Genomic DNA, 22,512 nt, shown 5'->3' on the forward strand with positions numbered 1-22,512 from the left:
CTTTAACTGAATTAACAGTGGAAAAATGAAAATACGTATTTAAAATAACGACTTACAAAATTCTTATATTAGGGGATAGGAGTCAAGATAGAACGAAAACATGCATTGTTTCGGAAAAATTCAAACAAGCTTATATTTTTCTGAAACTTTTTTTGTTAGTTTATATACATGTTAAAGCAAAAAGTTCTACTCACATATTTTGCCGCTAATTGTTTACTAATTGTTAAAACAATAATAATTTTTAAAAATATCGTTGAATTTATCATTTTACATTGATAAAATATTATTCTATTGTATTTTTGATTATGGTGAATCCGAATATGGCATTATAATTGGAAAATTCTTATACAGTATGGCAGATCTGCGTAGCTATGAACCATATGGGAAACTTTTTTATTATCAATTTTACGAAAAAAGGTTACATATTCTTCATAAAATGCTCTGCATAGTTTAAAATATAAAACTCAACCATCAGATATCAAATTTTATCAATTTTATACGAGGTAGTATGTCAAAAATAAGAATTTCTTTAAAGAATAAAGTATCTACTTACCTTTTTATTTTAGAATATCAAAAATTATTACATATTATGAAAAGTTGTTTGGAATTAAAAATTATGTTTTAATATACAATTACCTACATCCTTCTAATTGAATTTTTTCTCAAATTACGGATACCCATCATCATTTTATTACAATTATGATTAAGTAACTATTTTATTATCAATTTTACGAAAAAAAGATATTCTTCATAAAATGTCTTACCTGGTCTAAAATCTAAGATACAGTCATCAGATATCAAACCTTTTCAACTTTATACGAGGTATGTAAAAAAATATGAACAGTTAAGTGCCTTTATAGTTCACCATATTTCAATTAGAAGGATGTAATTGAACATTGAAACATAGTTTTTGATTCCAAACAACTTTTCTTAATAACAATTTTCAATATTGTGAAATATAAAGATACTTTACTCTTGAGTGAAATTCATATTTTTTGACATACCTCGTATAAAATTAATAAAATTTTATATCTGATGGTTGCATCTTAGATTCTACACGATGCAGAGTATTTTATAAGGAACAAGTTTTTTTCGTAAAACTGATAATAAAAAAGTTATCAATAGGTTCCAAGTTACACACATACTGTATAATAGCTCAAAAATATTTTTTATTGGACATTTATTAATGTTGAAGCTTGTTATTACATGTATTTTAGGTAAGTTTTACAGAAACAAGTTTTGATCACCTTGTATAAACATTTTTTTAGCTGGTAATTTTTAGTTTTTGTTATCTTTCTTAATTTTCTCAAAAAGAAGTTGTTTATTTCATTTCGAAAGTAAAATAATTAAGTGAATTTTAAAGATTACATCCTAAGCTTTAAGAAAACACCTATAAAATTGTAATAAATCTGTTCAAACTTGAGTAATGTAATACCATCTTAAAGTGGTGGTAATTCTGTAAAACTACAAAGTTTTAAAAAATTACAGTTTTTGAGATGTCGTATCATTTGAATTAAATTTTTGAGATTTTTTTTAATGAAACATCGTTTAGTAAGATGTTTGAAAGGTAAGTTGTGCAAATTTGAGTTTTATATGTAAAATTGTATTAGTTACACATTTTTAAATCATGTTTAAACAAAATTCATATGTCTCATTTTCCGCCCACACCGTACTTATACCCATACATTTTATTTCTTTTTATTATAACCATAAGATAGCTTAATTGTTCTTCTTTCATGTCCACTTTGTAAAATTTCATTTGATCCATTAGTTAAAGAATTACATTAAAATAACTCAACCGTGTACTTTGCCAAACACTAGTTTACAGTGTGCCAATGTTTGTGAGAAGGGTGACTTTAGCGTTGTAAATAAAAAATTATAGAAGCTATAGATTTAATTTTAGAAAACTCTTTATACCTATAATGGTTTTTTTTTTTTGTAAAATTTTCTGAATTTTTCAATGTTTAAGTCAGGTACTTTGCCAAACGCTAGTTTACAGTGTGCCAATGTTTGTGAGAAGGGTGCCTTTAGCGTTGTAAATAAAAAATTATAGAAGCTATAGATTTAATTTTAGAAAAATCTTTATACCTATAATGTTTTTTTTGTAAAATTTTCTGAATTTTTCAATGGTTAAGTCAGTTTTTTTCTAAAATTTATATTTTCGGAGGTATTTAAAAAACATATACTTTCACAGTTTATTTGTTTAATAAAAAATGATGCAACTGTTTCTTGTGTAGAACTTTTTGATATGTAAGTTGTTTATTAAACATTTCTTAATGAAATTACAAAAAGTTCTATCTTGTTTGATTTTTTCCGAAGTGAAAATCTATATGCACTCCCCTATATATGATAAAGAAATCCAATACAAGCTGCACAAAACGATTTGGTAAGAAAAATTGCAGTAGAAGTAAAGCATTGTGATAAAAGAAGAATACAGCTATCTGATTTCAAAAATTTGAATACCTTCTTAGTGTTCTGTGCAATATCCCAACATCACAAAATGCGACTAATATTAAAAATAAATATATTTTAATAAAACTACCACATATTTAAAAATATTTAGTATTAATAAAATTCTAAATACTACATAAACATATCATCATATCCAGGGGGTGGGAATTCATCATTATCAGGTCGGTTGGGTCTTCTAGGAGGAAATCTGTCAACATCTGGTGGTCTAAACGGATCAAATCTAGCACCTGGTGGAACAGCACCTGGAGGAAGGCCCAAACCACCTGGAATACGGCCACCTAACCCTCCACCAAAAGAAGGGCCTGGAGGTTGGAACAGCATCCCTCCCCCACCACCGCCAAGAGGTATTCGAGGCAATGGTCCTATGCCCAGGGGATTTAAATCATCTTGTCCATATGCTGGAGCTCTATACGGAAAATCAATTCTCTCTGTTCTGTGATCTGGTGAGTTTAATAATCCAGTACTTCTGTCTCTGTCTCTAGTACTTTGACATTCAGTCTGAACACCAGTCTCTTTTGATTTGGTGGAAACTATAACTTTATCAATAAGTTGAGTTTTTATTTGATCAACAATATCCTTGTGCTTCGGAATCATGTTATCTAAACTGCCTGACTTAGTGGCAACATCTCGTTTGTTTAACTGTAAAAATGACACGGTCCGTTCATCGACTCTGATTAAGTTAACCATTAGTGCATCATCTAGGTTGGTTGCTTTTAAGAGGTACAGTTTTCCTTGATATACATATCTTATGGAATAATTGTTTTGATCCTCGTTCCAATGCTTTGGTAGCGATTCGGACTTTTTTTCGTCACCATCCAACACCTTAGACTCACCCAAACCAACACATCTAAAACCATTTGAGACTAGGACAAGATGAGTTAGGCAAACTAAGATATCCTGGTTATTTTGTATATCTTTTTCAACACTGCTATACAGCAGATCCCAACCAAATAGAGATTGGGCCATTTTAAATGTTTTATATCTCACAAAAAATTTACTCAATCAAATCAACCAAAACAAAACTTGTAACAAAACTTCCTTGTCATTGTTATATTTTAGTTCGGTTTTTGGTTATGTTTGCTTGGTAATGTTATTAAACGTCAGATGTATTTTGACATTTGGAAAGCTAAGTAATCCAAATGATCGAATGAAGTCACGATTAATCGATTAACTACGCAGGACCGGTCTTGTTTCATAAACGTCTGAAGTTTCTAATAATAAACAACAAAGTTTGTTAAAATGTCAGGAATAAGGAGAATTTTTTTTGTAAGCATTTATTAACAATCAAAATTACATATTCTATGAGTTAATTTGATAACAAGTACAATAACTTATATCAATGTAGTATTGTACACTAAAATGGCGTTATGAGGTAAATCACCCAGCGGTTTCACCTCAGTTTCAGCGAAGATCTATGGGCCATAATCTTCGCAATCTTCTGTTGTTTAGTGGCTGCAGTAATGGTACTATTAATTGGTTGGGGTGGCCTTCCAATTTCTCGTGGTGTCTGTTGGCTCTTTCTTGAATTACTGTGCTGACTAAACGGGATGTTTAGGTCTGTATGAAGGGTTTGGTTGGAAATGTACCACGGACCAATGTAGAATTTTTGATTGAGTTCTTTGGATAATTTTTGTGTTTGATTTGCTGGCACAACTCCATAATTCTATACCGTACGTCCATATAGGTTTGATGACTGTTTTATAAATCAGCAGTTTGTTCTCAATTGAGAGTCGAGATTTTCTACCTATAAGCCAATTAATTTCTTTCACTCTCAACTCAATTTGTTTCTTCTTCTTTAAACTGTGTTGTTTCCAGTTTAATTTACAATCAAGATGAAGCAGGTATTTGACGATGTTCTGTTGTGGTATGTTGACTTGATTAAGGCTAATATTTGGGCACTGGTCTTTCCTTAGTGTGAAAGTGAATAAGGAGAATAAAAAAAAATTAGGCCATCACAAAATATGGTCGTAATAAAAAAAAAACAAAATTAATACTACAAAATTATGGTGTCTACTCTGGATTATTTTATTATGGCTTATACCTGGTGTTCATAGACAAAATTAGATTGTCGATATCCTGTTGCGGTACGTTTGCTCATTCTTCTATCTCTTGGAAACAAAACGGCGTGTGTATTACCCATATATGTGAAGTAATTCTTCGTTGAAGCATGTTCCATATATGCTCAATAGCATTCAGGTCGGTGGATTGTGCTGGCCAAGGCAACACTTCATTGGCAAGCTAGTCTGTCAGTAGGCGTGCGACATGTGGACGAGCATTATCATATATGAGGTAGAAGTTTTGACCAACAGCACCATCAAACGGATGTTAAAGAATGCTATCAAGGTACTGTTGAGCTGTCATGAAGCGGGCTGAAAAAACGAGGTCCGTTTTGCCACCGATTGTAACTCCACCCCATACTTCTAATGTACCACCCCTTTATGTGTAAACTTCTTACTATTGTCCGTCCGCTATAACTTTTCCCATGCGTCACGATTCATTTTCAAACGAATTAAATCAAAACATAAAGTGAAACGTACGCCGATGTGTGTAGTATATAGTATACAGTATACAAAATGTATATATACATCGACGTTCGTTTCACTTTATGTTTTGGCTTAATTGGTTTGAAAATGAATCGTGACTCATGGGAAAAGTTATAGCGGACGAACTATAGACGAGAATCTGGGTGAAATCCAAATCTAGATTCGTCGGAGACTAAAACTGTAGCTTAATCATTTGCAGGCCATTTTCGATACTCTTGATATCACTCTAATCTTGCAGCGCAATTGCCTCTGAAGATACGTGACAATTTCTTACAGTATCACGGACTATGGTTACCTGGTGTGTTTGCTGCAAGTCGCTAACCAATTCAGGTGATGCAACTGTTGGTTGTCTTCTAGCGGTCAACACTATAAATCGGTCTTGAGCTGCAGTTGTAGCGCGCTCATGATAGAAAAAGTTCGGTTGGACTCATGAGCTCCCATATAAAATTTTTTAGGGGGGGCAGACGTGAATATTTTGCATATTACATTTTGTCTACGTTGGATGACAATATATAGTTTAAAGCACCCGAAAAGCTAGGGTGCACGACCCCCCTGACCATGGCTATGGGCGCCCATGCTGAACTTCTAGTGTCACAAAACTCCGCCACAGTGGACTTTGGCAGCCGAGCCGCCGCCACAACACTTTGGGAGACTCCCATGCACTCAGCTACATTAGTTTGCTGCATGCCACTTTGAAAAAGGCCTACAACCTTATTCACCTCATCCAAAGTTAAATGACGTCGTTCCATGATAAAAAAAAACAATATTTTCAATGCACTAACTAAACAAGAACTTTATAACGTTAAACGAAATTATCGATAGTATAAAAATATACGTTATCACTTTTACCCTCTTGTTTTACTCACAAAAATCTATAGAATGAGCAATTGTACACATTCAATTGAAATTAAACGACCACATGAATTTATTTTTATTAATTTTATTATGTTATGAACATATCCCTAGACTTTGGATTCCACAATTTATTTAATCATGTATGACATTTTGTCAACTTTTAAAAGGTTTTTACCTTTGTATTTTTGGGTGGCTCAGCATGTTAGGCTTGTAACACTGATGATGCTCTTTTTAGAGAGCGAAAACGTTTTGTTGTGATATTTGTGGCACTTTTAAGGGTTTTTAAATAAATATACCTACCTTTTACCAAAAAAATTTTTTTGTTAAAACTTGTAATTAATGGTATACAGCCAACTACAGGAACTTCTACCTTGTGGATATTTAAAGAAAAATCACTCGAGGAATTTAAATTAACGGCAGGCAATAGAAAAGAATGCAAGAGATGGCCGAATGGAAATTAAAATAGCGAGCCCAAATGCGACACCCTGATAGGGTAAAAGGAAGGGGAGAAATAAAGAAATATAAAATAGGTTACTTACTTCGTCTGCTCGTCTATCCCACTTTTCCCTCCTGCTTCTATATTTGTTCAAGAGTCGTGTAAGTTTGGGACCCAATTTGTTTTGGATTTGCGATGGTGTCAAACTTAATAAGAAATATTCCAAAGCCATTTGCTTTGAAGGTTTAGGGACTTGGATTTTAGCTTGAACTTGAACTCTCTCAGGTGGCCTATGATTGAAAAAATATAATGCAGATATTTCGTTCTTTGTAATGTCTATTTTATTGAATACTTTAAACGTTATACACAGTGGCGTAGCGTGAGTGTCGGCCGCCCGGGGAGGAAGACAATTTTGCCACCCTCTTATTTAGGTATTTTAATTTATTGTATAACATTACATACATTAATTATAGAGAACTTTTCGGCGAGAACAGTCATCATTATTTTGCATTATACAGGTTGGATTTTAAATAAAAAGTTTATCTAAGTTTTAGAATCACGCTTATTAATACAAAAATTATTTTACTTTAACCAATTAGATACATTGATATAACTTGGGTACCTATCACTTAAGATCAGGTACACCTTGACGCCCGACAAAATTAAATAAAATCAATTTTTAATTAGAACTAGAACGATACTATAATCTTATATTTTTATTTTTATTGAAAAGTAATATGAGTATTTGTTAAAATTAAAAACAAAACTTTCGTCTTCAATTAAAAATTTATGTCTACTTTTTTTAAGAGCAAAGTATTTTATTGTACCGTCAATGTCTATCGCATCACACATCTCTTGCTCAATAGACAAAATAGCCAAATTAGTTAGTCTTAGAGTACTTATTGTCGATCTTAAATAATTTTTAATCAACTTCAAGTTTGAAAAACTCCTCTCACAGCTGGCATTGCTTATAGCAACTGTGAAAAATATTCGGAACATTATTAAAATATTGGGCAGAGTATCTTCCAGCTTGGATTTAACAATAAATTTAAATAATTCAAGTGAGTCTGCATTAATCAATGAACCGCAGTCTTTTTCCAGCTTGAAACCCTGCTCGTCAATTTCATCAGATGCGTAGTCTAGATTATAATATTCAGTGTTGTCTGGATCTAATAATATAGGCGATGTTAGATAAACAAACTTATCAGTTAAATTATGTTGCTGTTGAAAATGCTCAAGAATTTCTACAATAACTCTATCTAACGAAGAAAACAGCTTTCGTCTCAACTCATTTTTTCATCATCAAAAATATGCTTTCTTCCAAGTTCTTCACACATATTTTGGCATAACCTACAGCGCCATTTGCCCATTCCTCTCTTTTCTCTGTCAATATCATCTGCAAAGCATTTACTTTCTGAGCGCACAATCTTATGTCAAGTACCCTTGTTTGTAAATATTTTTGTGCATCGTTCGATACGGCATCGCCTCTTGCACTCCACCGCATGTCTTGAATCCTTCTTTTGCCTGTAGCTGCTATCAGAACTTCCCAACGATGTGTCGATGAGAGAAAAAAAAAAAAAAGAATAGCAACGTTCTAAAGTGCCGAAAAAAGTAGTGCTGATTGTTAGTCATAAACGGGGAATTCCCAAAAGTCAGTATAGACGTTGTTGCCAGTCGCCACAAAATATCATTCAAAGAAAAAGAAATTCCCCGAATTCGTTACAAAATAAGTAATGAAAAATTCCGTGCTCCTTTCAATCGGTCCGAATTTGTAGTTGCGATAAAAATATAAAATGGTTCAAATATTTAAAAAATATTTAAAAGAACGATAAAAATATTTTTATTATTTATTGTTAAATTTTGCCGCCCCCTAAAAGTGCCGCCCGGGGCGGGCCGCCCCTGCCGCCCCCACTACGCTACGCCACTGGTTATACATATCTTACCTTATCGAAGCGATGTATTCCTTTTCTATATGAATGCAGAAAATGACAATAAAATATATTATAGAAAAGTTACATTTGAAACGATAAATATTTAAGGATTTTCAGAAAGCCTTTGATACAGTCAAGCTAAGCAACATAGGTACTACACGCGCTTAAAGAATGCAGACTAGATTATAAGTATACAAAATTATTATACAATATATACCTACAGGCAACAACCACTGTCAAATTACATACAAATAATAATCACATAAAAATGGGTCTAGGACGTTTCATCGCCGCCGTTTCGATGCCGCCAGTTCGATGCCGATGCCGGCCGATTCATCACTAGTCAATTAATCGCTATCTGATATATTTCCGAATTTTCGACAGTTACAATTATTAGTTATTTTTAGTATTAATTAGGAATTCTAGGAAATGCGAGATATGACGGCGATGAAATGGACTGGCGATGAACCGGCGGCATCGAAACGGCCGGCGATGAACCGGCGGCATCGAAACGTCCCATTCCGCATAAAAATATAGCGAGGGTGTTAGGCAAGGAGATCCACTGACACCCAAAAATTTTTAATGCGGTTCTTGAACATGCTTTTAAGAATTTGGATTGGCTGACAAAGGGAATAAAAATAGATGTGGAATATCTATTTGCCCATGATATAATCGTAATAGTAGGGGAGGAAAGTATGCTAAATTTGCAGTTACTCGAGCGTTATGGGGACCTATATTGGGTTATGAAGAGTAGGTTCTAAAACCAAAAAAAGTTAAGTTAAGTTTTCCATAAAGTGGGGGAATTACCATTTTTTAATTTAATTTTGCATTTCCAACAATCGTTTTTTCCGATTATAGCGCCATCTATCCATAATTCGAAAAAATGTCTCGAATAAAAGTTGCTTATTTTTACGTAAATAATCCAAATCTGTAATGAAAAGTTGGGGCTTCTATTTAAGATTTTAAAGTAACCCCCGACAGAGTCAGATTTTTGAAATATACACTGTTTTGCATGTACTTATAATCTAACGATTTTTAGTTTTTCTAAGGATATATTTTTTTGGACCCCTCTTAACGAACTCCCCTCTATTAAGAGCCAATATATGGTAGAGGTACATTTACAGAGTACAAGGTTTCACCCCATGTGATAATCTGACGCGCTCGAGTAACTGCAAAAATCCCCGCTTGGGCTCCCCTACCATAATAACTGAGGATCTAGGAATGGCAAGAGAGATGGTACAGGAACTCGTTGGGGCTACAGACAATGTAGGTTTAAATATAAACATCTCGAAAACAAAAATAATGACAAATTTGGTACCTAACCAGAACATCTGTATTGGGGGGGGGGGGGGGGGCAATAAATAGAACTCGTAGATAAACATAAATACCTAGGACATGAAATTATGATTGGCAGAGATAATCAGACCCCATGAACCGAAGAGAAGAATTGGTTTTACTTAGGCAGCATATGGAAAACTGAGAGAAACTTTTATAAGTAAGCTACCCACATGCCTGAAGAGAAGTATTTGATCAATGCGTCCTCTGAATGTTGACATATGGAGCAGAAACACTTAAAAAAAGCCTCTACAAAATAAAAAAAGAAGAACTCAAGAAAATAACCAAAGTTTTTCGATTCTGGATGATGATGAAACATTTCATATAGTAAAGACAGTGTTGGTAAGACATTAAAAAAAAATTGTTGTTTGTGTACGTTAATTAAAGAAAATGTTTATATAAATACCTGCCTTTTCTCTTCTCTTCTTCAATTTTTTCTTCACATATTTTTAAAACTGTAGCAAACATAGGTGACATGATTCTTTGCCTGACGGTCAACAAATACAAGGAAGGGTCATTAATTCCCGAAATTTGCACCGGGTGCATGTCGCAAGGATCTGTAAAGTATTTTAACAACTTCTTCATTTGTATTTCGGATTTCTCGAGGTCGTATGCTAATTTTCTCTGCACCAGGTCAAGCTTGCTTTGGAATTCGTTGTTTATATACTGCAACACCCGATCGTCAAGTTCTAGTTGTTGCCGAGGGATTATTTGGCTCGGTAAAAGTTTGTTGTTGCGAGATAGCAGTTTTTGGTAGCGTTCTTTAAGAACTTTAAGGATGTCTCTTACGTTAGCCTGAAACAAATTTGTTAAAAATAGTCCAGTCGGGATAGCATTTGATCTTGCATGGCGAGCTGTCCGAAATTTTATTATTCTTACCTTTGTTCTTTATGGGGGAAATAGGTGACTATAAGTGAATTTAAAATCGCGACTGAATTTCGCCGTTGCGTTAGCCGCCATATTGATTCTAAAGGAGAACCGTTGTTGCTCAATATCTCCGTCATTTTCAACTCTTCGACAAAAATGGTAGAACCCGCAATTGTTGTAAAAGCGATTTACTAAAATGTCTTTTTTGTATTTTTTTTCGTGCGGTCTATATTATGAGTTAGGAGGGAAAGAAGAAATAGTGGAAAGGAGGAGGAAGCATCCTTATGGAATTGAATCTCGTTTACCTTTACACCATAGTTGTACATAAACAAAAATGGAGAGAATTATATTTTAACCATTTTGATCTCTTTTATTTTTTGCTAAAATCAATATTTAAGATCTTAGGCGTTTTTGTTTATGGCTTGCTGCTAATGACGTCAGCGTTTAGGGTTGTGTCTCGTTAGGCTTGTCATATGCGTAGGCCTTTAAATTTGATTGTAGCACAAAAATCAAAGAAATCAAAATTGTATAAACTATTTTTGTTTATGTACATTTATCCATTTATGTCTTAAAGTTAATAATAAATAAGATAATTCAATAATTTAACTTAGTTACTATTTTCCCCTTAACTCTAAAAAACGCGACCGCACGAAAAAAATTGCAAGAAATAAATTGTAGAAAATCGCAATTGCAACAGCATAAGTCCGTATCATTTTATTGAAATGTTTAAAAAGACCGGGATATTGAGCAAAAACAATTCCTATATAACCATTTCCCGCAAAATCTTACGATCTCGCCTTTACCGCATACCTATGACCTCAAGTTTAAACCGCATACCTATGACCTAGGTTTAAACATGCTTCGTTGCATATGTAAAGCTAGATGGGGTGCCGACCCAAAGATAGCATTAATGTTCTATAAATCGTATATTCGGTCAATCATTGATTATGGATGCTTTTTATATGGTTCATCGTCAAAATCTAATTTATCAAAAATCGATCATATTCAGTATAAGGCAATACGTATATGTATTAGTGCGTTTAAGTCAACGCCATGTGCTGCAATTCTAGCAGAAGCGCAGGAACCTCCTCTAAACCTTAGAAGAGAATTCTTGTCTAATAAGTTTCTATTAAAGACCAGGACTTTAGACTCACATAAATTATTAAGTAAAATTAACAGTCTCACTGAATATAACTTAACAAATTCTTATTGGAGAATTAAAACTTCTCCCCCTCTTACAGATGCTTATCTAGAAACTAACAACTTTAGCATTAACACTAAACAAATATTACCCATATATAACCTTTCTATTGAGGAAATCGCAATCTTTCCAAAGATCATAAAACCTACATACAGAAACTTACCATGCCAAAACAATAAAATTGTAAAATTAATCTTATCTGAATTTTCTAATTATAAATACATCTATACAGATGGTTCAAAAACATGTAATAGTGTAGGTAGCGCTTATTATGTTTCTAATATAAAAAGTGGTAATTCTTTTAGACTACCTAAATGTACATCTATCTTCACTGCCGAACTTTATGCTATTGAAAGAGCCCTAACTTACGCGGTTGAACAGAACTTTGGAGACACGGTTATACTATCAGATTCTTTATCTGCTCTTGAGACAATATCGCAACCAATAACCAAAAAACACAACAATGAGTTGTTATGCCATATTAGAAAGACAATCGCTCGATTTAAAAATAATAGCAGTGACTTGGTCTTTATCTGGGTAAAAGGACATGCCGGAATCAAAGAAAATGAGATAGTGGATGAAATGGCAAAGAATTCAGCAACTTTAAATGAAATAGTAGATTTAACAATCTCCAGCGATTACATTCCCGAATTGCATAAAAAATTAAGAAAAAAATGGGAAACTATTTGGCTTAAGTTTGTACAAACTTCGAGGAATCCATACACTAACATACACCCACAACTTCCGCAAAATATCCCACATATATATTGATTATCACGTTACTCGATTTTATTCCACATCCCTAAGTCGCTTAAGATTAAACCATGGCAATTTTCCTGCACATTTAGCTAAAATAGGAATGCGTATCAACTCTCTCTGTTCATGTGATAACTACTCTACTGCAGATTTAAATCATATAATCTTTAATTGTGAACTTAATAAAAACCATACGAAAGCACTAATTGCTAGACTTCAGGAGCGGAATGTAAGTTTACCGCTGAATATTTCACATCTACTAAGCTTCAATACCAAAACTATTAATGATATTATCATACAATTTCTTAAAGATTCTAAAATAAAAATTTAATATGACATCTTCAATCTTCAACGTTCAAATATCTGTGGCAAAAAGTTTATCTAATGCCATCCCCTCTTTGTGAACACACACACACTATGACCTCAAATATTGATTTTAACAAAAAAAAAATGAAAGAGATCAAAATCCCCTCTAAACGTTAGGCGGCGTTCATACTCGGGCGATAAAAGGTAAGCGATATATCGTAAATGATAGGCGATACGCACAAACAAATACTTAAAATCTAATACCGCATTTATACTCAGTCCCCTTGGACAGGGAATTGGGCAGGGAAGTGGGCAGCGTGAATGTGTAAATAGCTCACTCGCGCTGCTGCTCGTCATGCTACTGCCATTGCACCTACATACCCAAAGAGTCGGTTTTTGTGGCGGAAGTCAAAAAGGAGAGGCAGCACGAATACGAGTGGGTATTTACATTCAGCTACTCTCTCTCTCACTTGCCGCCGGCAAAGCGGCAAGTTAGTAAGGGAGCAAGACGGTGCTGTTGTCACATTCCTTTCTTGTGAGTCGTTCGGTAATGAGTTGTGAGGACATTGGCGAGGAACTGATGTGAACACCTCACTCGCGTCGATATCATATTTCGAGCAATATTTCCGTCAACGGCAACAGCAGTGGCAATAGCTGAGTATAATTTCGGCTTAAGTAGAGACGATAAAAAAGGTTCACTTCCGCGCGATTTGTTGCATACGATATTGATATTTCAAGCTGTATTTAATTATTTATTTATTAGGTGAAACAAGCCAGTAATCAAATTGTTAACTACTAGTGTACATATTTATACAGTCTGGTGCAAATGTTTGGAATAAATTAGTTATTTCCTAAACCGACGACTTCGGGAAATATCCCGAAACATGTCAATTTTTATTTTTAAATTATGATATTTTGGCATATTATCATACGAGTGACCTCATCCATATGGGCGTGATGACGTAATAGATGTTTTTAAATGAGACTAGGGATCGAGTGATGTCTCATTTGAGAGGGAATTCAATTCTGTATTCAGTAATATAAATATTAAAGTCAAAGTTTTAAAGTTTTCAACCTAATAGAAATATCAAAAATATTGAAAAATATTAAAAATATTCCTAAAAGATATTTAATTGAAAACTTATTGGACCATTTTCCTGATAACACCTCCACGGCTTCTAAAAATTGCAAGCCAGATGGATGGTATACATTTTATTTCATTTTAAATTGGTTTTACTCCTTTGAGTAACTAGGTCCATTTTCTGTTGGAATTTACCAGCTGAACAGACGGGGCCGTGAATTGTAAGTTTTTTGAATTCTCTATTGTCTTCTTCGCTTCAGCATCCATCTGGCTTGCAATTTTTAGAAGCCATGGAGGTGTTACCAGGAAAATGGTCCAATAAGTTTCCAATTAAATATCTTTTAGGAATATTTTTAATATTTTTCAATATTTTTGATATTTCTATTAGGTTGAAAACTTTAAAACTTTGACTTTCAGTTACCAGATGTCGTTAGACACCTACTCCATAAACTTCAGTTGCAATGGGGCACAAGCTCTCGGAGATTGGTCACTTATGGCAGAGAGCAGCAAACCTACGCCTCTCTGATGATGACTCCAAATAGAGTCGAAAATCGTTGATTTAGAGCGCTGGTTTGCGCTCACTGTTCTAAGTGAAAAATAAGAGAGTTTTGCCTTCGCATTGCAACTAAATAAAAATGGTATACATTTTTATTTCATAAATATTAACATAATTATTTGTACAGGGTATCCAAAAAATTTTTTTGTTAAAATAAATTAATTAACAAAAAAAGAAGAATGTAGGTAATTTATTTAATTCAAAATACATTTTACTGCTGCCAGAAAACCGAAAAACATGTTTATTTGACAACCCAGTATTATGTACCCAGTATTTTCTTTTTTTTTCATTCTACGCCTAAACCAATAAGCCACTACAACGTCTTCCTCACTTGACCTCAAAATTGGACATCTTGGATATTAAAGCACCCTATGTAACGCACAGCCGGCACAGCTGAATGTGGCTGAATTTTTATGTACAGTGTTGCCATGCTGTTTTCTATATATTTCTTTCATAATTTCAATCAATGTTAAATGTACCTACAAGAATAATAGAATTTTAACTATTTAGAATGGGAAATAAGCCACAATATTATTAAAAAATGATTTTTATTAACGTTTCGACGCCCAAATCGGGTGCCGTTGTCAAAATACAAAATACTATTGTATTTTGTATATTATATATAAATAGTATTTTGTATTTTGACAACGGCACCCGATTTGGGCGTCGAAACGTTAATAAAAATCATTTTTTAATAATATTGTGGCTTATTTCCCATTCTAAATAGTTAAAATTGTAAAAATGCCACAAGAAAATAGCTTCAGAACAACATTAAGAATAATAGAATAATAACATTTACTTCTCCGTCATTATACTAGGTATAATGACAAATGAGGTGTCAAATTAAAGCTTATAATCCAAGGATAGTACTAAAGGTGGGAAATTAGATCTAGGTTGTCTGTCCGTCTGTCTGTCTGACCGCGAATATAACTCCTCCGTCACTATAACAGGTAGAATGACAAATGAGGTGTCAAATGAAAGCTTATAATACAAGGATCGTACTAAAGGTGAGAAATTTCCCACCTTTAGTACTATCCTTGGATTATAAGCTTTCATTTGACACCTCATTTGTCATTCTACCTGTTATAGTGACGGAGGAGTTATATTCGCGGTCGGACGGACAGCAGGACAGACAGCCTATGTCAAACTTCTCACCTTTAGTACCATCCTTGGATTATAAGCTTTCATTTGACACCTCATTTGTTGTTCTACCTGGTATAGTGACGAAGGAATCATATACGCAGTCGGACAGACAGACGGACAGACAGCCTAGGTTAAATTTCTCACCTTTAGTACCATCCTTGGATAAGCTTTCATTTGACACCTCATTTGTCATTCTACCTGGTATAATGACGGAGTAGTTGAGTTTCACGGACGGACGTGGACAATTCAATGTTTTCACATTTTTTCAAAATTGGTGAAAACAACAACATAATAAACTTTACTTAATTGGTGTTTCAAAACTTCTTACTTTTAACACATTACACAATATTACAAGGTTTCTAGCAAGTTAAACGTCACAATGATTTAAAATAATCAAGTAAAAACCTATATATACATAACATATTAGAACATACCTAAAATACACAAAAATGATACATTTCACACACAAACATAAGATCACAAAAAATTGTAACGTGATAGTATGAAAAAATAGAGGATACGGCAACGGTGTTACATGTGACGGTCGGACCGAGTCGGATCCAATGCCAATATCTACACAGACATATTAGGGTGCTTTAATATCCAAGATGTCCCATAATTTTAACTGCAATGATTTGTGCTTCCACATCGTCGCATGCGTGGTCGCATGGTAGCGCCGATTTATCGTCCGTTCTCTATGAACCTTCCCAGCAATATATCGTGGCGATAAAATATCGCTATTCGTCTATCGCCCGAGTATGAACGCCGCCGAAGAATAATAAAATTTCAGACCCGTGTTGAGCTGCCCCCCCCCACTTGCAAAAATTAAAAAACAAATAGCGCTGATTTATGAGCTATTTATGAGCTTTCATATTCCGCAAATTAAAAAATTTGAGCTCGTTACACTGAGCAGTAATTTAATATTACTCAGCCCCCCCCTCCACTACTTAAAAATAGGGATATTAAATTGAGCTTTGCGGAAGAATTACGAGCTATTTATGAGCTGTTGAAATTATATAGTTTCGATTTTTGAGCTCATCCCCTTCACCCCCAAACAACCCTTTAATTGAAGAGAAACATGCTGAAAAAATCAAAATATATCGTATCGCGGATATAATTCCTATAGCTTATATATTCTAAGAATAAACTCTTAAATCACGCGCATTTCGACTATTGAGCTACAACCCATTCGCAAGAGATCCACCCCATCTTCCCAGCTTAAGAGAGAGATGTACATAAAATACATTTAATTAATTATTTGGCGACTACATATCATTCAATAATTTAGGAGCTCCCAAAATACGCCCATTTTGATCATTAAATTGCAATTCCTTTTGTATATGTCATGTCACCTTTATTTCTTGAGGTATCGTCTAACCACTCACCAATTTTCGTGAAAATCGATGAAGGTTCACCGAAATTGAAGGTAATAGTTGATTTTTACCTTCAGTGACTGCACTATACAAAAGGAATTGCAATTTAATGATCTAAATGCGCGTATTTTGGGAGCTCATAAATTATTAAATGATATATAGTCGTCAAATAATCAATTTAATGCATTTTAAGTTAACTCTCTCTTAAGCCGGGAAGATGGGATGGTTTTCTTGCTAAGGACTTGTAGCTCAATAGCCGAAATGCGAGTGATTTAAGAGTTTATTCTTAGAATATATAAGCTATAGGAATTATATCCGCGATACGATATATTTTAATATTTTTCAGCATGTTTCCCTTAAGTTAAATCAATTAAAGGGTTGTTTTGGGTGTGAAGGGGATGAGCTCAAAAATCGAAACTATGTCATTTCAAATTTCAAGATCTCATAAATAGCTCGTAATTCTACCGTAAAGATCGATTCAATATCCTTATTTTTAAGTAGTGGGGTAGTTAGTAGTAGTATCCACTAAAATATTAAATTCCTGCTAAGTGTAACGAGCTCAAAATTTTTAATTTGCGGAATACATAAATAGCTCATAAATCAGCGCTATTTGTTTTTTAATTTTTGCAAGTGGGGGGGGGGGGGGGGCAGCTCAACAGGGGTACATTTCAGGCAGCTCGCCATACACGATTAGGCATCGGTTAGGCCTTTTTTCCGGCTAGCCTGACTGGATTAAAATTTTTAAGGCGTTTTAGAGGACAATTTAGAAGGAATTAAGAAGACAGACAAGGGATTAAGAAGAAGATAGGGAAGAATGGAGGGATGTTTTGATGATGATACACTCTATAAACAGGGGGTGATACCTTATGTGCATTGGCTGCTTTCAAAATTCTGTCTTCCTCTGCTTTTATTTTGGTTTCTTCTAAACTTAGTTTTGTATATGGATCTACGTCTTCCACAAATACTACGGAGCTTATGCGTATCATTGGCCTTATGACTAAAGGAGGTACGTATACTTCATGATGGAAAATCATAGCAAATACATTACCTGCAATAATTTATTGTAATTATTTTAGAGAAAAATTCATATTTTATACTAACCATCTTCTCCACAACTAAACAGAAACTTGTGATCGTGACTGAAGCACAACTTCGATACGAAACCGTATTGGTTGTCGTGTAAAGAGTAACTCCAATAATCTTTCAAGTCTCGAAAATCTTTTGGGTTGATTCTATTCACACGGAGGCTACCGTCTTGCATAGCGAGTATGAGATACTTTTGTTGCTCACTAAAACATATTATTATACAGTCCGTCTAATTTACTTACCGTTGCACGTCATTATCTACGTTAGAGATCTAAGTTGACATTGTTGCCCAATTACAAAAAATTCTTGAATTCATTTTAAATCAAATACATCACACAATTTTTGCGGAAGTGGAATATACAGCAAAACAAATTAATATTCATTGTAAATAAATAAAAACTTTAGAAATAGAAAACAAGAATTAAGTTATAATCTTACGTTAAAGTACATAATAAAAACAGTAAATATAATGAAACAAATATTTATAGTAAAGAATATAAACCAATATGAAGTGTCATCACCGCAACTGTCAAATAAATGTTACCAATTTATGCCAAAATATCACCTTCGTTCGATTATCCTCCTCCTCCTCTATCTGTTCTTCTCCGTAAGGATTTAGTGGCGTCATGTAAGTCGTTTGACTATTTCTATCCAATCCTCTCTCTCCTGTGCGTGTTGTTTTGCTTCGGAGAACGAGTAACCAGTCATGTCCCTTATTTGGTCCGACCATCGTAATGGAGATCTTCCTCTGGATCTTCTACCCTCTACGTTGCTTTCAACTATCATTCGTTCCATGCCTTCTCTTCTTCTAGTTATATGTCCAAAATAGCTCAGTATATTTTGGTTGATAGTTGTGGTGAGTCTAGTTTTTATGTTAAGTTCGGCTAATATTGAATTATTTGTGCGATGTTCGGTCCATGGTATGCGCAACATTCTCCAGTAGACCCACATTTCAAATGCCATTATACGTTTTGAATCTGCTTTTTTGATGGTCCAAGTCTCTGAAGCGTAGGTGGCGATAGGAAATATTAACGCTCGAACAAGGCGTAATTTTGTGTTTTTTGTAATGTCAGTATTCTTCCATATTTTTGTGAGTTTGGCTGTTGCCGATCTGGCCATTATGATGCGCCTACGGATCTCGTCTTTGCATCCTCCACTGTTAGTAATAACGGAGCCTAAGTAATTAAATTATCTCACCACTTCGTAACCTGCCAAGTCTCTTATCTCCGGTTGGTTATTTCTGATTCTCTCGATGATCATTACTTTGGTTTTCTGTATATTTATTTTCAAACCATATTCTGTACTCACCGTTCTTAGCCTATTCATAATTTCTTCCAGTTCTTCTGGTGAAGACGCCAATATAACAGTGTCATCAGCATAAGCATATTCATTATATTCTAGTTACAGTGTATTCCGAACAAATGTGCTTCATAAAAACGCTTTATAATCCATTTATACAAATTAAATGAAACATATTATTATTGTGTATTTCTTTAAGTTAACATTAATATAAATCTTTAAATATTATTTCTACGCGCATATAATAAAATATGTCTAGTGGCTGTAATGCCAGTGTACTCGGCAAAGTGATTCTAAAAAAAGAACACACCTACTGCCTAAATATTTCGTGTTGGTATCATGTGACGTCACAGGCTATGACGCGGATGACGTGCAACGGTAAGTAAATTAGATGGAGTATAGTTAATTTACGTTATTGTAACGAAACAGTTAATTTCGACCGACCGCAAGTAACGATTCCAACGCTTAGAATGCTCGTGAAAGCAGCTGACGCATAATATTAAACGATACCATGTACTAGAGTACTAGAGATGAGCGGAAGATTCTAGAAAATAACCTATTTAATAATATACACTCTGGGCCAAAATTAACCGCCCACCTTAAAAATGGGTCATTTTTGATGTCTCGTATTTCCTAAACCTGTCATCCGATTTAAGTGTTTTTTGTAATATGTTATAGCCTTATTCTTTAACAATATCGCTGTGATTATATTGTTGCTAAATAGGTAAATTTTTTGTTGTATACCGGGTGTACGAATCAAACTGTGTTTTTTTTCTCAAAGTTAGCATCACCCTGTGGAATATTCTAGCATTTATAAAATACTGAAATTAAAACCCAACTATACTCTCATGTTTTCTCAACATTCTGTTTTTTATTCATTCGCTTATGTTGGACTATAAAAATATTAGGTACTTTAACAATTAGCCAAGTTTTTCATCAATACAGGGTGTTTTTAAATAAGTATGGCAAACTTTAAGGGGCAATTCTGAATGAAAAAATAATGACGGTTTGCTTTATACACATATGTCCGCAAATGCTTCGTTTACGAGATAGGGGGTGTTGAAATTTTTATTACAAACTGACGATTTATTTATTGCTTTATAACCGGTTGAGATATGGAAATGAAATTTGGTGGATTTGAAGACGTAGTTATTGTACATTTTTTAACATACAATTAAGAATTTAATATTCACCATTTGCGCGCATACAGGTAATATGAGCCGTCATATTATTACCCGTATGCGTGGATTTTAATAAGTCACAGGAGTGAAAAAAAAAAGATAAAGTTTAGTGGAATTTTTAATTTTAAATATCTCATTCAAAAGAAACTTTTTGTTTATTCTAAGTGACAACCCTTGGTAATAATATAATTTTTCATTCAGCGTTTAAATTTTCCAAAAATATTTATTAGTTTTCTCAGGATTCGAAAAAAATAAATGCACTTAAAAAGCATTGGAGCCGAAATTTTGCGCCTGTGCCCTTAAACTTACTAGGTTCCATTTATTATCTTTACATTCTTTAGCGTTGTTTTTCTTAGGGAATGCAGTGAAAGCAGAAGTCAGTGAATCATCCGGCATTTCTCTTGTTTCGTAGATTGTATTAAAAAGTTTAGTAAGCACATGTATATTGCCTTCGTTTAACAACTTTTATAGTTCAACAGGCATCTCGTTCGGACCAGGAACCCTTCTGTTCTTCATATTCTTGAGCGCATATCTCTTCATTTATAATCATTGGTTCGCTGTCTAATTCTTGTTGGACCGAGTTTTTCATCTTGAAAGAGGCCTTATATTATTCTTTCCATGTTCGTTTTTTTTCGTTGTCTGCTTGCTATTTGCCCGTTGCCGTCAATTAATTTATTTCCGTGTCTTTAGGAAACTTGCAAAAAAAATTTATATTCGAAAAAAAAATGCTATAAATCACAACAGAACATAATTTAAAAAATATATCAAAGAAAAAAGTTGTTTGTCTCTTTCGTTTGGCCCCTAAAAACGATTAAAATCGAGAGACAATTCTAATTATAGCAACCAGCACAAAACGCGCCCTCATTGGTCGTGACGTCATATGATTGTAATGTTTGAAGTTCGCGATATTAATTCATTACGTTTGGCATTCGTTCTGACACTTGTGACGATAATATAATTTTATCGTCTAGAGTACGCCAATGAATTAAGTAAAACGTGTTTTTGTACCGTCTTGGACGATATGAAAGTCGGAACGAAAAGCCTAGTTGATTATTATTCTTGGAGCGTTGATCGAAGAATAATAAACAACAGCGAGGTATAAGAGGTGAGTTTATGTAGGTAGTATTTCCCGACCATTTTCCGCTGTCGTTTTGGCGAGCTGAGCGAATCCGACAGTTTTCCTCTTACCTATCCTCTTACCTATCCTTATACGAGCGGTGATCGTATATCCCTAATATGTCTTTTTATCTGGCGAGCTGAGCGAGATTCCCTTTCTTCCCTTTCCTTATACATTCATGTCGTATTAATAAAAGCAATTCCTATTTCACGCGATCGTCAAAATCATTCATTCATGTACAAAATATCGTCACATCGGCCTGAACAGAAAGCTCGATGCGTAGATTATAAATATATTTTATTAACGAAATTAACGAGTAATTAAGGCTAATTATCTTATCTTTTGTATGTTTTGATTCCAAATAAAAATGTCTTAAAAAGCGAACTCTTTTCTTCGACTGATTTAGTTACCTGGAGCAACAACGCAACGACCTCGTTACACACTCTGACACTGGGCCGGTGTTTCCAACCTCACTTAAGCCAAAGCTTACTTTAAGCCTTTGCTTAAGCTTAGATGCCTGTATTTCCACTTCAATTTGAGGCTTAAGCCTAGGCTTAAACCAAATAATTTTAAGCTCGCGCGGGAGTTGGTTTAAGCCTTTGCTTGAAATTTGTTTTCTGTTTTTTGAGGTTATTTCTATAAATTATTAATTAGAGAGTTATTTTGAAAGCCAACTTTTGAGTAATAACGTTATTATTAGATTATTAAATAATAATCTATAAATCTATTAATTTATTAATCGTAATAACGATCATTAAAATTCTTACTACTTTTGGAAGGTGTAGGCACATGGAAATTATTTATTTATACAATGCTTGGTAGGTATATTTATTTTACAAAAATAAACTTACATTCGAATTTGACATTTTACGGAATATATCCAATAAACAAAATTACAAAGACGGATCTATTGCTTATGTAAAATAACAATAAAAATATAACCAGAGAAAATATAGACAATAAACTAAACACAC

At 33.9% G+C, this 22,512-nt stretch overlaps 2 protein-coding genes across 2 annotated transcripts in view; both read right to left on the bottom strand.

The window, feature by feature from the left end:
• LOC114340030 (cilia- and flagella-associated protein 44) overlaps positions 1-22,512 on the bottom strand; it is a 120,940-nt gene that overhangs the window by 70,792 nt on the left and 27,636 nt on the right. Inside the window, exons 15-18 of the mRNA XM_050659667.1 lie at positions 17,957-18,144; positions 17,719-17,903; positions 9,979-10,367; positions 6,410-6,596 (exon numbers count right to left, since the gene is read on the bottom strand). Coding sequence (XP_050515624.1) covers positions 6,410-6,596; positions 9,979-10,367; positions 17,719-17,903; positions 17,957-18,144 — 949 coding nt within the window. The remainder of the gene's footprint in view (positions 1-6,409; positions 6,597-9,978; positions 10,368-17,718; positions 17,904-17,956; positions 18,145-22,512) is intronic.
• LOC114340031 (proteasome inhibitor PI31 subunit) lies at positions 2,547-3,566 on the bottom strand. Its single transcript, XM_028290742.2, has one exon. It carries the CDS (start codon positions 3,436-3,438, stop codon positions 2,584-2,586), a length of 855 nt encoding a protein of 284 aa, XP_028146543.2. The 5' UTR covers positions 3,439-3,566; the 3' UTR covers positions 2,547-2,583.

This window comes from Diabrotica virgifera, chromosome 8 (assembly GCF_917563875.1).
Source record: "Diabrotica virgifera virgifera chromosome 8, PGI_DIABVI_V3a".
Classification (NCBI taxonomy): domain Eukaryota; kingdom Metazoa; phylum Arthropoda; class Insecta; order Coleoptera; family Chrysomelidae; genus Diabrotica; species Diabrotica virgifera.

Coding starts and splice junctions, on each gene's coding strand:
- LOC114340031 (XM_028290742.2), bottom strand. CDS start 3,438: ATGGCCCAATCTCTATTTGGTTGGGATCTGCTGTATAGCAGTGTTGAA.